The sequence below is a fragment of the Colias eurytheme genome, chromosome 31 (assembly GCF_061535395.1).
Source record: "Colias eurytheme isolate Ceu_HAF_F1 chromosome 31, ilColEury1 Martin Lab GWU primary, whole genome shotgun sequence".
In the NCBI taxonomy this organism is placed as follows: domain Eukaryota; kingdom Metazoa; phylum Arthropoda; class Insecta; order Lepidoptera; family Pieridae; genus Colias; species Colias eurytheme.
The window spans coordinates 4,380,432-4,396,082 of record NC_143010.1 but is presented as its reverse complement, the minus strand read 5'-3'; the positions used below and the strand labels follow the sequence as shown (position 1 = coordinate 4,396,082).

The window sequence follows — 15,651 nt, the reverse complement described above, 5'->3', positions numbered from 1 at the left end:
GTACACAAGAAATCTAATAGAATGTACTTATTTCCTTACATGTTAAATATATATTGCTCTTTAGAAAGTGCTTCGAAAATAATTAGTGCTCGAGCGAGCACATATTATATTAGAGAATAAGGATACGTCGACTAATACAAATACAGCAAAAAAACTTGCATGGGAAGATGTTTTGTCTTGGTTATTTTAGTTTTACTTATTCTAACAGTTTCTTGTATTTAATAAATTGTTACAGTGTAATAACATTATTATTGTATTTATATTTCAGTTATAATATCATTTCACTCCATAAAAGGGACTTAAGCCAAATACAAAATCAGTGGAGGAATTTGAAGAAAGCTAAGGCTTCGGAACACAAATTTAGAACGGCAAGAAACATGACAGGCGGGGGACCTCCGCCACCAAGTCCTCCGCCTGAAGATCAAGAGCTTATAGCAGCTCTTCCTAATGAGTTTGTGGTTGATAACAATCCTTTCGATAGCGATGCAACACATGGCCAACAGGTTTATATTTTTTACATTTTCTACTGCTATTATTCCTTAATTTGGAATATCCATTAAGGGATAATAGCGCTATGCATATATAGTTTTTTATTGTGAGATTGAGTAATTATATTTTATATATTTATAGGAAGTTACTAAGGAGTCTGCTGATGATACATTGAAATTGAATGAAAATGATGAAAGCACTGCACATGCATAGGTAATCATATTATATAATAATTTGTATAATATTTTTATCAGTTATGTTATACAAAAATATCAGTATTATAAATAAAATTTATATTATTTTAAAATAATTATTATTTTTTTATTTTTAGCCTGAATTGCCAAATTTCTCCACTGAATTGCCACGTATAAATCCTACACATCATATTTTCAAAGCTAAACCAAAAAAAACGTAAGTATGTAATGTTGAAAATAGAATTTCATGAAATTTCCTGTGCTTATTGTTCAGCTGTGATTTATGTGAAATAATGTTTAATGTTTATGTTATTTTTACAGTGGGAAATCAAATTCCAATTACGAGCATCAATTATTCCTCCTTGCAAAAAAAAGCAGGGAGGAATTAATGAAGCAACAACAAGAGTTGCATCTATTAAGAATAGAGCAAGAGAGGGAGCTTCACCTATTAAGAATAGAACAAGAGAGGGAGCTTCACGAGAAGAAGCTCCAAATACTTGCATTAGAGGAGGAATATTTAAAAAAAATAAATTTTGAAAAATAATAAAATATGGTTTTTATTGATTAAAATAAGTTTCAATATAAATGGCCCTGTTTATATTTTCGTCTTCATCTTCTATATTATCAGGGATAGTTGGATCGATTAATAATTGATTTTCAAGGCCTGAAGGATCTAGAAAAATACAAAATAAAGAATTAAAATATGCTTATTTTTTATGTATTGGCATTATTAAATATACTTTGTTTACATATTAGTTTGCACAAATACCTTGATTTAAAATAGACTCATTAAAGAGTATTGCTAAATTGTGCAAAACTGCACAAGCAACAATAGTGGTCTTGATCACTTGCAGAGACCCTCGCATTGTTTCGTTGAGTATGCGGAATCTTTGCTTCCACACCCCAAAGCAACGCTCTACAGTATTCCTCGTTCGTATGTGACTCAGGTTGTACCTTTCTTCTGCCTGTGTCCTTGGTCTTAATATTGGTGTTAGAAGATGCGAAGTACAAGGATACCCGCTATCTCCAATCAGCTTCCCATGAAATTCATTCTCCTCAAACCTCCGCTTTATTGAGCTTTCTCTATATATGCGGGAATCATGTGTACTTCCTCTCCAGTGACACACAATATCGCAGATTTTAAGGTCAGAGTCACATACTACCTGTAATTATTGTCATCAATATTATTATAAATTAGAAACACATAATAGCACACATAACAATGAAAATTTATTACTTTAAATACACTATGATCAAACTAAAATGTTATTGTACAATGTTCATACTTGAGTGTTAATGGAGTAATGTCCCTTCCTATTAACATAGTACTGTCCAGCCTCTCCACTCACTTTGCGTATCTTAATATGAGTGCAATCTATTGCACCAATGATACGCTTCATCCCGCATATTATGGCCTCAAATTTCCTAATTGCTTTGGCTTCCTCGGTTGAGTTCGACGGCATATTAATATAACGCGAACTTTTAGAAGCTAACGCAATAGCAACATTTCGGGACAAACGGGAAAGTGTCTGTTGACTCATTCTGTGAATGTCAGCACAATCTTCTTGGATCTGTAATGTAATAGATCGTTATACAGGCTTTTCTATTGTATATATCCAAAACTAGAGCACAAGTCACATCTACCTCATGCCGGCCCCAATATCGAATAACTGCCATCACTTGCAGTTCCACTGGAATACCGCCCCCTCGAGTGTCCACGCGAAGGTCATCCCGAATCAAATTAATGATTTGTTGCATGTTATTCTTTCCGAATCTATACCTCGACCGTAGTGTGGCCCTGTGGCCGCTACAAAAAATATATTGACACCATAGATTGACACTAATACCAGGTTATTTTAATTCTAGGTTGAAAAGTAGGTTTTTAATAAATAAGCACTCTCAGAACAATAGATTTATTTAATAAATGAAACGATACCATTTTAAATTTCGCGCTGTTTATGTATGATGTGCGCATGCCTTAATGCTCTAAGGCGCATGCGCAGGTTTTTATTATTTTATAATTTTAATAAAATAAATAATTCAACAATTTCAATGATGAGCCCATACGGACCTAACGGTAAAGAATACGATTTTGATAAAATTTGCCAATTTTGCTATGGATGGGGTGCTAAAGTGTAACTTTTTTATACCTAAAATTAAAAAAAAATTATTAAAAAAAAAACTAAAGGGGACCTAACGAAAAAACTGTGGGACCTTATAGGACCTAACGGAGACCTATCGATTGAGGTCATTTTTGACCCAAAATTCTATGGATGGGGTGCTAAAGTGCATTTTTTTTTATACCTAAAATTTAAAAAATTATTTAAAAAAAAACTAAAGGGGACCTAACGAAAAAATTGTGGGACCTTAAAGGACCTAACGGGGACCTAACGATCAAGGTCATTTTCGACCCAAAATTCCATTGATGGGGTGCTAAGTTTGCACTGGTAGATTTCTGGCTTTTGAACACAGTTTTTGAATATCCAATTTTATTTTTACTATAGGTATTAGGTACTTTAACATGTTTTTGAAATGTTATTATCTACGTCAATGTCATTTATTGGCACTTGACATTTAATTATTTAGGTACCTACTGATGCCACTTTCGAAATCGAAATTAAATCAATCCTGTGAAATCAATCAATAAAAATAAACAAATACTTGCTTGAAGTGCTTATAATATTTTGTACCTAATTTAATTAATAAAAATCTGTTCATAGTTATAAATATACTATTACTATTCAATACACGATTTTAAATAATTCTTTTGCAATAAAACCGGTTAGAAATGGATGAAAAAGTAGGAATACAAAATGTATTGTGTATGGCCTGTTTATGTGTTGATCGTGCGTTAAATAAACTTGATAATGAACCTTTAAAAAAGTACTATCTAGATGCCCTTAATGAAATACCGGTAAGTAACTAATTTTAATATGTATTTTCTTATATTCGTAAAAAGTTTGTCTTAAATTTTTAACTTGAAAAAATTCTTTTTTCAAATTGATCCAGAACTTTTTTGTGAAAATATTCCGAACATACATACAATAAGAAAATATTAACTCTTTGCTTTATTACAGTTTAGATAATTGTTGTACAATTTGAAACATGAAAGCATATTTACAATGTATAAAATTAGGATGAAATTTACTATATATTAAAAAATCTAACTAATAATCCGGCCGCCGTGAAATTTGGTACAGGAATAACTTGAGACCTGAAAAAGGACATAGGATATGTTTTTTATACTAGAAATCCAACAGGAACTGTCTGTGTTTTTATAATATTGTTGTTTACAATACCACAGGACAGTTCTTTGACATATTATTATTATAATATACTAGCGGTCCGCCCCGGCTTCGCCCGTGGTACATATTTACGTTTTCTCTACATAAAAACCATCCTCGTACTTCAAGGAATATAATAAAAAAAGAATTATCGAAATCGGTTCAGCCGTTCTCGAGTTATGCGCTTACCAACACATTTTGCGATTCATTTTTATATATAAGATGATGTTATATGTACTTATATTGTATAATTAAATTGTAAATCTGACATGATTTAAAAGAGCAACTATGGAGTTTCTTCGGTGGTAAATGTTAAAATATGTAATGACGTTTCAAAAGTGCTTCTAGAAGCTAATTGAATAAATAAATTTTTGAGTTTCAGTTTGAGTATAATATAACCGCAAATACTATTGTCTTATTTCAGCTTCTCAGCCCAATATGTATTGAGCCTATAGTATGCTGGGATTGTTCGATTATACTAAAAAAATGTCTTGCCTTTCGGGACCAAGTGAAAGATTCATTCAGAATATTGCAGACTTATACGGAAGAGGTAAGTTATATTTAAACATAATTACAACATCTAACGGTGCATTTACATCAAACGACCTCATTCTAACTCATTCATATACTCATTCTAACCCCACTATATCAAATTATTTGTGCAATTTGTTGTTCTTAGTGCGTTCGAAAAGATTCTGTGCAATGTTCTAATACTGAACAACACTATATACGAGTTTTCGTTTACACTCAAATACCACAAAATAATTCTCTTGCTCTATCTCTATGATTGTTTAATGTAAATTCACCGTTACAATATAACCGCACCTTTAGACTCAATTTGACCAACTTTAAATATGCAGATTTTATTAAAATTTTGTAAATATCAAAGATGGATGACTTTTTATTAGTTTTAGAAATAGAAATAGAAAGCGTTTTATTTGCCACCATGTAACTCTTAGTAATATTATATACTTTTGTTTGTGTTTGTGTTAAGTTTTTAAGTAACGTTAGTTAATTAATTAGTTTTGCATATAAATATTGATTTTTCCATACCATATTATATTTTTTTGGTTTATCGTGTTGATGACGATAATTTTCTTTCTTTCTAATACAAAATAGAGGTTAAGCAACGGTTGGCACGGTCATAAACTGGATGGGTGATCAATTTGTAGTGAAATTTCTTTAGGTGCGTCGAGAGTAAAATTTCAAGGTCGCGTCATGGCAATACCGTCATGTCTTCAAGCGTAGAGTGAACAGGTACCTTCTAGGGAAGTGCGTTCCATCTTAGACCACATCTCAGCTTAACATCAGGCGAGATTGTGGACAAGCGCTTCCCTATTCCCAATAAAAAAAAATGTCATGGAGTAGACGACGATTACGTGTCTCGCCATCGAATTTTCACTTCTGACACGTGTGCTCGGCACACACGCTCTTTTTTTATTAATCAAACAAATCAGTCTGAATTCAATTTGTTTTATAAATGGCAGTGCTGCGTTGCCACAATTTTGCCAATGTCACGTTGTGGATAGTTTTAAAAATGATTATAATTCTTTTTTTCATTTTTAGTCTCTTCAAGAATGCTTGTTGAGTGATGTCTCACGACCGCCACGATTAAGGATACATGCAAATGAAGCAATTAACATTTTACCAAACAATGAGATAAAAATTGAATTTGATGAAGGTAAGAGAAATTTATTAAGAACTAGCTTACCGCCCGCGCGCCCTCTTGAATCACTCTATCGATTAAAAAATACCGCATCAAAATCTGTTGCGTAGTTTTAAAGATCTAAGCGTACATATTACTATCTGTCCCGGCAAACGTTGTTCTGCCTTACTCTTATCACTTAGGGGTATGAAAAATAGATGTTGGCCGATTCTCAGACCTACCCGATATGTACAGAAAATTTCATGAAAATCGGTCCAGCCGTTTTGGAGGAGTATGGTAACATAGTGACATGGGAATTTTATAGAAAGAAAGAAAGAAAGAAATAATGTTTATTTAGCACCACAAAGTACAAACAGAAAAAAAAAATAACAAAAATAAACGGAAAAAAAGAAAGAAAATACATTAAAAAAGGTAGGTACTTACGGCTGATCAGTGTGGTGCCAAAAAGGGTAGCTACTCAGCATGTGCTACACGTTATGTTGTGAAGCGCTGATTTTCAGTAGTCCCTTGTTGGAGTGCCAGTCAAAAGATGTGAATCAATAATACTTAAATATAATATAATACAGTAGGTATACTATAATTTTTGTGTACTTAAATATATATTGTATAATATATAAATATATCTACTAATAAATACAATACATAGGAATTAATAATAATAATAATTTAAATGCAATATTATAATAACACAATTATACATAATATAAAAAAAAAGAAAAAAATTAAAAATAAAAAATACCATATAGAATAGACAGTAAGTAAACAATAAATACAACAATTATGGTACGGCTGTAATAACAATGCGACTAAGGCTGGTTACGAAACTCGGTAAGTAACTGTTTTTTGAAACCATATTTAAAACTCGATAAGGTCCTCGAGTTTCGTAATGGAGGTGGTAAATTATTCCAGCACTTAGTCGCATTATATTTAAAACTACCTTTAAAAAGGGATGAATGGTGTTTCGGTACTGCCAGTTTGACGAGGGTTGCCCTAGTAGTCATGCCCTTCGCACTTCCCATCCATGTCAGCTTACTATAAAGATACGCTGGGGCTTTGGTACTGATCACATCAAAGAGAAGAGATGCAAGATGTAAACGCCTACGGTGGTCCATGTTGAGGATATTTGCATTTTTCAAGTAAGGTGAAATGTGTGTTCGAGCAGGAATATCCCAACAGAACCTAGCGCAGGCGTTTTGCACTCGTTGTATGGCTCTTTTTGTACGAGACAGGAGACGAGGACCGTACATTACATCCGCATAGTTAAGCTTTGACAGAACCAAAGACTCACACAGTCTCAGACGCAGACGAGGATTAAGATAGCTTCTTATTCGGTATAATAGTTTTAATCGGTAGAAGCAGTTTGCGATTGTTGTATTTATGAATTTTTCGAATCTTAGTGCTTCATCGAAAATAACACCTAGATTCCGAGCTTCACGCACACGTTCTAACGGGACTCCGTTTATATGCAACAGCGACGTTTGTTGCTCAACCTTTTTAATAACTTGAGGAGTACCCAGTATCATAAATTTTGTTTTTTCTGCATTAAGTACTAATGCATTATTCGCTGACCATTTTGAAATACTGTCGAGATCGTCGTTCAAATTTTGTATGAAGTCGTGAGTTTTGTCAGGTTTAAAGGAGGTATATAATTGGACATCATCAGCGTAAATATGGTAATGGCTGTACTTAATTTCAGAAATTATATCAGCAGTGTACAAGACAAACAATACAGGTCCCAAAATAGAACCCTGAGGTACTCCTCTTTTCACTGGGCTACAGTGAGAAAGAGAAGTAGTACCATCACTATTAGGGACCACTACAGTCTGCCTACGTTCACCTAGATAACTCTTAAACCAAGCAACAGATTCTGGGCTAAAGCCATAATAGACCAATTTTGACAAAAGTAGGTTAGTATCTATGGTGTCAAAAGCACGTGAAAAGTCTAAAAGGACCAAAAGCGTTCCCTTACCACAATCTTGTTCGCATAAAATATTATCCAGCACATCCGTCAATGCCGTTACAGTACCTCTTCGCTTTCTGAAACCAGATTGAAGGTCGGGCAGTATGTTATTGGATTCAAGATATTCCATAAGTTGGTTGTGTACAATCTTTTCAAGAATTTTGGAGCAACATGGCAAGATGCTGATAGGCCGTAAGTCTTTAACAGATGTAGGATTATTTTTCTTTGGGAGTGGTCGCACCAATGCACTCTGCCACATCGCCGGAAATGTACTATTTTTTATAGATAGATTAATAATGTGCGTCAAGATAGGTAGTGTCTGTGATATTGTGAGATTAATCATATCTAGAGATAAGTCATCAGTACCTACAGCTTGCGACTTGAGACTCTTTAATGCCTTTAGTACAGTTTCTTCGCTCACAGGCTTGAGTTCGAAAGAGGCATTGCTTATAAAGCGATGTTCGTTGAAATGAGCTAAATAAGATGTTGATACGGCGTTATTGATAGGGACATTTAAGAAATGAGTATTAATAGTATTGGCGTCACTGATATGTGCTGGAAGTATAAAGTCATCTTTTAGTTTAACCTGTACATTATCTTTTATATGGGTCCATAAGGCGCGTGGATTTTGTATGTTAGAGTTTATGTATGTTTCAAAATAAGCTGATTTTTCACGATGAAGTGCAGATGCAACATATTTTTTTAAATCGATATAGTAGTTCTTGGCACTATCTGTTTTACAAATTTTAGCCCTGGCTTGAGCTTCGTCTCGTCTTTTCATCATTTGTTTAATATTATACGTCAACCAGGGTGGCTGTTTTAACTTGATGTATATATTTTTCCTAGGCGCGTGTAAATCAAAGATTTTTACCATACTACTTGTGAATAAGGTAACGATGTCGTTGACATTTGTTATTGATAATAAGTAGTTCCAATCAACTGCGATTAGTGATTTATTAAACTGATTATGATCTAAATCCCGCATACATCTACGCGAAATCCATCTTGGCTTTGTCCGCTCCTTTAAAATATTCAAATAGCAGGATATAACCGAGTGATTACTAAGAGAGGCAATATGATCTACTACTACACTAGATACGCCTGCATTGGTACAAATTAAATCAATTAATGTCTCACTGTTATTTGTAAAATGAGTTGGTTGTGACACCATTTGGTTCAATCCCGCTGATTGTAAAAACTCGGATAACTTTTTTGTATTGGTATGATTTTTGTTCAATACGTTCACGTTAAAATCACCTAAAAGTACAATATTGTCACTCCAGATGAATGTGCCCATGGAGTCAATGAGAGCATCAAAGAATGTATCTACATCCAACCATGGTGGCCGATACGCAGTACCGATAACAATTGAGCGTCCACGACTTGTTATTTTTATCCACATCTGTTCAACGGGATGTGTCACTGGGTGTGTTAATATGCGGTATGACAAGCTCGATTTAAGATAAAAACCAACCCCACCTCCCCGAGAACGTACAGTCTGTGGTCGAGGGATATGGCGTAAGCGGTAGCCCGGCACATTTGGGGCACGCCCTTCCTCTCCCTCACGCAGCCATGTTTCATTGATTGCCATGATATCGACAGCGTGACGATCCATTGCCACCATAAACTCATCATGGCGAGTGCTAAGAGAACCAGGGTTAAGAAAACCAATTTTTATCCGATTTCCCCTATCGAACATGAATATAATATACTTGTTCAAATATCCTGTATTTGACAATAATGGCGTCAAATTTTGTACAACAATAAGAATAATAAAAAAGATCGTTCTCAGTTATTAAAAAATAAAAGAAATGCATGTTATCATATAATATTATATACATATAAAATTTTAAATTAGCTAATAGTGTTACAGTTATACAAATATGAGTAAGTAAATATTGTAGTTTATATATATATTTTTTAAATACTATATTACAAATACACAATATTATAAATAAGATATACATCATAAGATATACCAATATTTGTAGCAAACCCCAATTCAGCACCACACCTGCACCGCTGCGATTATAATAAATAGACCTTAAACTAATAACAATGTCGGTTAACATCTTAAAAATTAACAAGCTAAAATTATTATGATAAACTGCGACAGTATCATAGTTCCTAATATATCGAAACAATTTACTCGGTTGATACTCTATTAATGAAAAGATACAAATATTTTTATTTTTGCAAATATAAGAAGAAGCCTTACTATATAATTCTGTATAAAATGCTGATAGCTTTTTACATAAAACCAATTTGTTTACTGTAAAAATAATTAGTGATAAAACATTCAAACGGCAATACGACAAAAAATTTGTTTTATGTCCTCTTCTGATTTTATACAAAAAGATTGAGAATTCGATTCACATCGAGCATATATACGTCCTGCACGGGTCCAGACATAACGCCACTTCATTTCAGTACCTTTTTGACGAGCCATATAAAACAATCTACGATTAGTACTAGTTAAGTGTTCATTGACATAAAAGCGACGAGGCTCGCTACCGATATCAGTTCCCGCGGTGTCTGCGCCGCGGTGCACGCGTGCAGCGCGCAGCAGGTCGTCCCGTACGGATCTGCGCGCCAAGCGCACGACGATGGGGCGCGCACGAGACGAGTTATTAGGGGCGTTATTCAAAGGCCGCCGACCAGATCGATGCGCGCTTACTATATCACGCTCATCCAGTTGTTGACCAATTTTACGAGCAAGCGTCATAGTAATGTGCGTGAGGTTCTCGGCGCTGTTCTCCGGGATGCCCGTTATCTCGACGTCATTCATCAGATTCTCCTGTTCAGACTCATTGAGACGGTGTTGAAGCTCCGCAACCGATTTAAGCAGGCTATCACAGTTATCAGACTGGGTTTGTGTCAAAGTTTTATCCTCTAACTTTGAGACCCTTTCTTCCACTTCATCAAGTCTGGTATTTATTTGTGATATAGCCAATGTTAACTGTGACATGTCCCTTCGAAAACCGGACAGTTCTGTGCGCAAGAGCTTGATCTCATGAACCAACGACGGCGCGTCCTGCTGCATTACCGCATCTAAGAAAGCATCGGTATCTTCGTTGGCTGGCATTGCGGAAGTACTCTTACTGCAGCCTTTACAAAGCCATTTCGGACTGATACGTGAGTTTGTATTCATGTTTACACACGGCTTATGGTAGGTTAGACTGCATTTATGGCATTTGGCGCCATCCGATGATGCGATGAATTTACCGCAGGAAGGACATTTGTTTGCCATTATAATCGTTATAAGTGGTTGTTGTGTAGTGATTATAACAAAAAATATAATATATGGATGGCGTTATCGTTATGTATCGTTAGCAGTTTTATAGGTGAAAGTAGGTATATTTTTTGTCCAAAAAAGACTATTATATATTAAAACTCCACTGTGTCTGATTCTCTAAGGCAGTGAGTTAATCATAAAAATAACTTTAGTGATACAAATAACGATGATAAAAGTTTTTCAATCGCGTTTTTATGTTGTGGGTACTTGCGTGTTCATCAGCTGGTCGTCAGCTGTGTGCTAGATTGATTATTTCACAGTACACATAAATTCAGTTCGTGATAACACTGTGGCACACGCGTTTTATAACTAACTTTTAAAATTAGCACTTTTTAACTGCGTTTACACGATTAATAAATTATAAAACTCAAAAATTAACGGGAGCTAACTGACACTTCTAGTGGCTGACATTCCAATCCATTATATGTATTTGATAAGTGAAGATAAATATCTGTACTGATATTATAAAGCTGAAGAGTTTGTTTGTTTGAACGCGCTAATCACAGGAACTACTGGTCCGAATTGAAAAATTATTTCGGTGTTAGATAGCCCATTTATCGAGGAAGGCTATATCATCACGCTGACCTACAGAAGCATTTTGTTTTTCATTTCATTTCATTCTATACATTTTTTTAAATTTTACAAAGAAAAACCGGCCAAGTGCGAGTCGGAAGCCGTTAGCTGCAAATTTTCGCTAATTTCGACCATTTGCAAGGGATTAAAAACAGGTTTAAACAGAACTTTAGATGTGCGAGTGACTCCGATTCGCACTTAGCCAGTTTTTTTTATATTGTATACAGTATAAGATTTTTTTCTATTTTATCGAGTATGATTTTGGGGGGGGGGGTCATGTCCCCCGTGACCACCCGGGACCGCGCCTGAATGCGGTTAAAACCGCGTGGTACAGCTAGTTATTAGAAAAAATCTTATTTTTCAGTAACTAATAATGGTGATGAGTTTCCTAAATGTGACTCAGATGATGATTTGAACGCAGAAGAAATACAATCTATACCTTGTGATGTGAAAGATGAATTTGTAAGTCGTTTTTTCCCTGCCTATCTCTTTCTCTTACCATCTCTTACTTTCTCTTTCTCTTTTTATTTACCTGTATTGATAAAAGTAGTAAAATATAGCTTTTAGAGCGAGCGCGCACGAGCAACTTTGTCTCCGCAACTATTTTGTCTCCGCAACTATTTTGTCTCTCCACCCATGGGCTAGTATGAAAGTGCGCGCACGTAGCGACGCAACTCCCGGGAGACTTTTTTGTCCGCGGGTTCGGAGACAAGCCCGCGACGCAACTGTCGCCCTATCTATTTGTTTAAATGCAAGTGCGCGCACGGCGACAAAAATGTTGCCTGTCGGCGGCCGCCGGCCAGTTGCCGCGTAACCGGCGTACCGATAATACGTATTTATGTCAACGTATTTATTCTCGTACACAGTAGTTTTAACCGACTTCAAAAAAAAGGAGGAGATTATCAATTCGGCCGGTATATTTTTTTATGTATGTAGGTTATTTACCGATTACCTACTCCGAGGTTTCTGAACCGGTTTACGTGATTCTTTTTTTTTTTGATGCGGAATGGTGTGGAATTGGTCCCATAAATTTTATTCGGATAAGCCCAGTAGTTTTTATTTTATGAGCATTTTTGTCTGGTCTCGATGACTTAATTGAAATGTAGCAAGTAACTTAATTTCATTTCCAGGTAACCGATTGAGCTGAAATTTTGTATACGCATGTAAATTGGATAGCGATGAAACATTATTATGACATAGAGCTGATTTGATGATGGAATCGGAAGGTGGCCATAGAAACTTAGTAATATATTGACTCAACTTTATCGAGTTTGGGCTCGTTTGATTCGTGTTGAAAAATACACTAAAAAGTATTAAATAAAGACTACTTTACTTTTTACAATTACGATTACATATCTATATTCTATACTAATATCATAAAGAGGAAAGGTTTGTATGTATGTATGGTTTTTAGTTTTCACGCATAAACTACTGAACCGATTACAATGAAATTTAGCACACATATAGAGGGTAACTTGGATTAACACATAGGATAGGTTTTATCCCGGAAATCCCACGGGAATGGGAACTATGCGGGACAAGAGCACAGACCACAACCGTCTCTTCGTAATCCATGTTGATAAATGCAGAAAATTTTAAAGAAAAAGTTGCGTTGCTGTCGCTTTCGTGTGCGCATCGTTCAAAACTTTGCGAGGAGACAGCGACAGAGACAAAATAGTTGCCGGGCAACTAAGTTGCTCGTGCGCGCTCGCTCTAAGAGCGAGCGCGCACGAGCGCAACTTTTTCTTCAAAATTTTCTGCATTTATCAACATGGATTTCGAAGAAACGGTTGTGGTCTGTGCTCTTGTCCCGCATAGTTCCCATTCCCTTGGGATTTCCGGGATAAAACCTATCCTATGTGTTAATCCAAGTTACCCTCTATATGTGTGCTAAATTTCATTGTAATCGGTTCAGTAGTTTATGCGTGAAAACTGAAAACCATACATACCTACAAACCTTTCCTCTTTATAATATTAGTTTAAATGTGTAATCGTAATTGTAAAAAGTAAAGTAGTTTTTATTTAATACTTTTTAGTGTATTTTTCAACACGAATCAAACGAGCTCAACCTCGATAAAGTTGAGTCAATATATTACTAAGTTCCTATGGCCACCTTCCGATTCCATCATCAAATCAGCTCTATCTCATAATAATGTTTCATCGCTATCCAATTTACATGCGTATACAAAATTTCAGCTCAATCAGTTTCCTGGAAATGAATCAAAGTTACTTGCTAAATTTCAATTAAGTCATCGAGACCAGAGAAAAATGCTCATAAAATAAAAACTACTGGGCTTATCCGAATAAAATTTATGGGACCAATTCCACACCATTCCGCATCAAAAAAAAAATGTATGCGTGTACTAGAGTACACACGTAAGAAGTGAAACTTCTTTATGACCTTAAAAATGTCACGAGTATGGCGTAACGCAAAATGTCACGCGTACGGCGTAACGCAAAAATGTCACGCGTACGGCGTAACGCAAAAATGTTACACTAAATTTTTGTCCAACCCCGATAAAGAAGTTTCACTTCAAAAAAAAAGAATCACGTAAACCGGTTCAGAAACCTCGGAGTAATCGGTGTACATACATAAAAAATATACCGGCCGAATTGATAACCTCCTCCTTTTTTTTGAAGTCGGTTAAAAACTACTGTGTACGAGAATAAATACGTTGACATAAAATACGTACTATCGCTACGCCGGTTACACGGCAACTGGCCGGCGGCCGCCGACAGGCAACATTTTTGTCGCCGTGCGCGCACTTGCATTGAAACCAATAGATAGGGCGACAGTTGCGTCGCGGGCTTGTCTCCGAACCCGCGGACTAAAAAGTCTCCCGGGAGTTGCGTCGCTACGTGCGCGCACTTTCATACTAGCCCATGGGTGGAGAGACAAAATAGTTGCGGAGACAAAATAGTTGCGGAGACAAAGTTGCTCGTGCGCGCTAGCTCTTAGACAGTGCGCGCACGAGCAACTTTGTCTCCGCAACTATTTTGTCTCTCCTCCCATGAGCTAGTATGAAGGTGCGCGCACGTAGCGACGCAACTCCCCATACAAATTGACGGGAGAGACAAAATAGTTGCGGAGACAAAGTTGCTCGTGCGCGCTAGCTCTTAATATTTATACACTCATAAATTTATCTAGCTTCCATGGTGGAACTTTTCTTTAAAAAATCAAATGATTTTTTTAATGCAGTTGTTTTTGAGGTAAATTAAAAAAAAACACTCAATATTTCCCCATTTCGGTATAATTATTTTATATTGATAATTGATATACAGTTACAAGCTTTATTCTTTTAAAATATTATTTTTTGAAGTGAAACTTCTTTAAGCGCGTTGAGAGTAAGACAGTGCGCGCACGAGCAACTTTGTCTCCGCAACTATTTTGTCTCCGCAACTATTTTGTCTCTCCCACCTATGGGCTAGTATGAAAGTGCGCGCACGTAGCGACGCAACTCCCCATACAAATTGATGGGAGAGACAAAATAGTTGCGGAGACAAAGTTGCTCGTGCGCGCTCGCTCTAAAATTTCAAGGTCGCATCATGGTAATACCGTCACGTCATAGTTTAAGGCGACGTTCTTGGTATCTTTGAATCTTGCGAAAGAAGTATCACTTCTGACACGTGTGCTCGGCACACATGCTCTTTTTAAAATAAAGTTATTTCTATTATTTGTAGAATTATCCAGAAGACAGTGTGTCATCTGCAAGCGACATAGATCGTTTGTCATTACCAAATAATGGAGAAATTAAATTGGAATTTAATAATGGTAAGTAACCCATATTACTACTACTGTCTACTACATACTATGTAGTATATAGAAACTATCCTACTTCCTACTTATTGTTATTCTACATTATACTACCGACATGTTAAGATATATCCTCCTTCCTACTATTATTGTCGACGATCAGAAAAATGCATTTTATCATCTATATATATATAATAGCGTTCCGTCCGGGCTTCGCCCCTGGGTATGTGTTTACGATTTCTCCTCGTAATATCATTAAAAAAGAATTAACGAAATCGGTTCAACCGAACTCGAGTTTTACGCCTACCTACACATTTGGTGATTCATTTTTATTATACAGGGTGTCCCACTATTGGTATACTAAGCGCGAAGGGACTTGTAGTTTTGCATACACTGATCACGTAAAAAATACTTAAACAACAAAATTACGTCAAAA

General features: G+C 35.7%; 1 protein-coding gene across 2 annotated transcripts in view; it reads left to right on the top strand.

Moving 5' to 3' along the window:
* Positions 1–3,322: 3,322 nt before the first annotated feature.
* LOC149895554 (uncharacterized) overlaps positions 3,323–15,651 on the top strand; it is a 29,884-nt gene continuing 17,555 nt past the window's right edge. For both annotated transcript variants that reach the window (XM_090118954.1, XM_090118953.1), the window contains exons 1-5: positions 3,323–3,597; positions 4,392–4,517; positions 5,534–5,648; positions 11,826–11,923; positions 15,143–15,233. In XM_090118954.1, the coding sequence (XP_089975080.1) occupies positions 3,472–3,597; positions 4,392–4,517; positions 5,534–5,648; positions 11,826–11,923; positions 15,143–15,233 (556 nt within the window). In that variant the 5' untranslated portion in view covers positions 3,323–3,471. The remainder of the gene's footprint in view (positions 3,598–4,391; positions 4,518–5,533; positions 5,649–11,825; positions 11,924–15,142; positions 15,234–15,651) is intronic.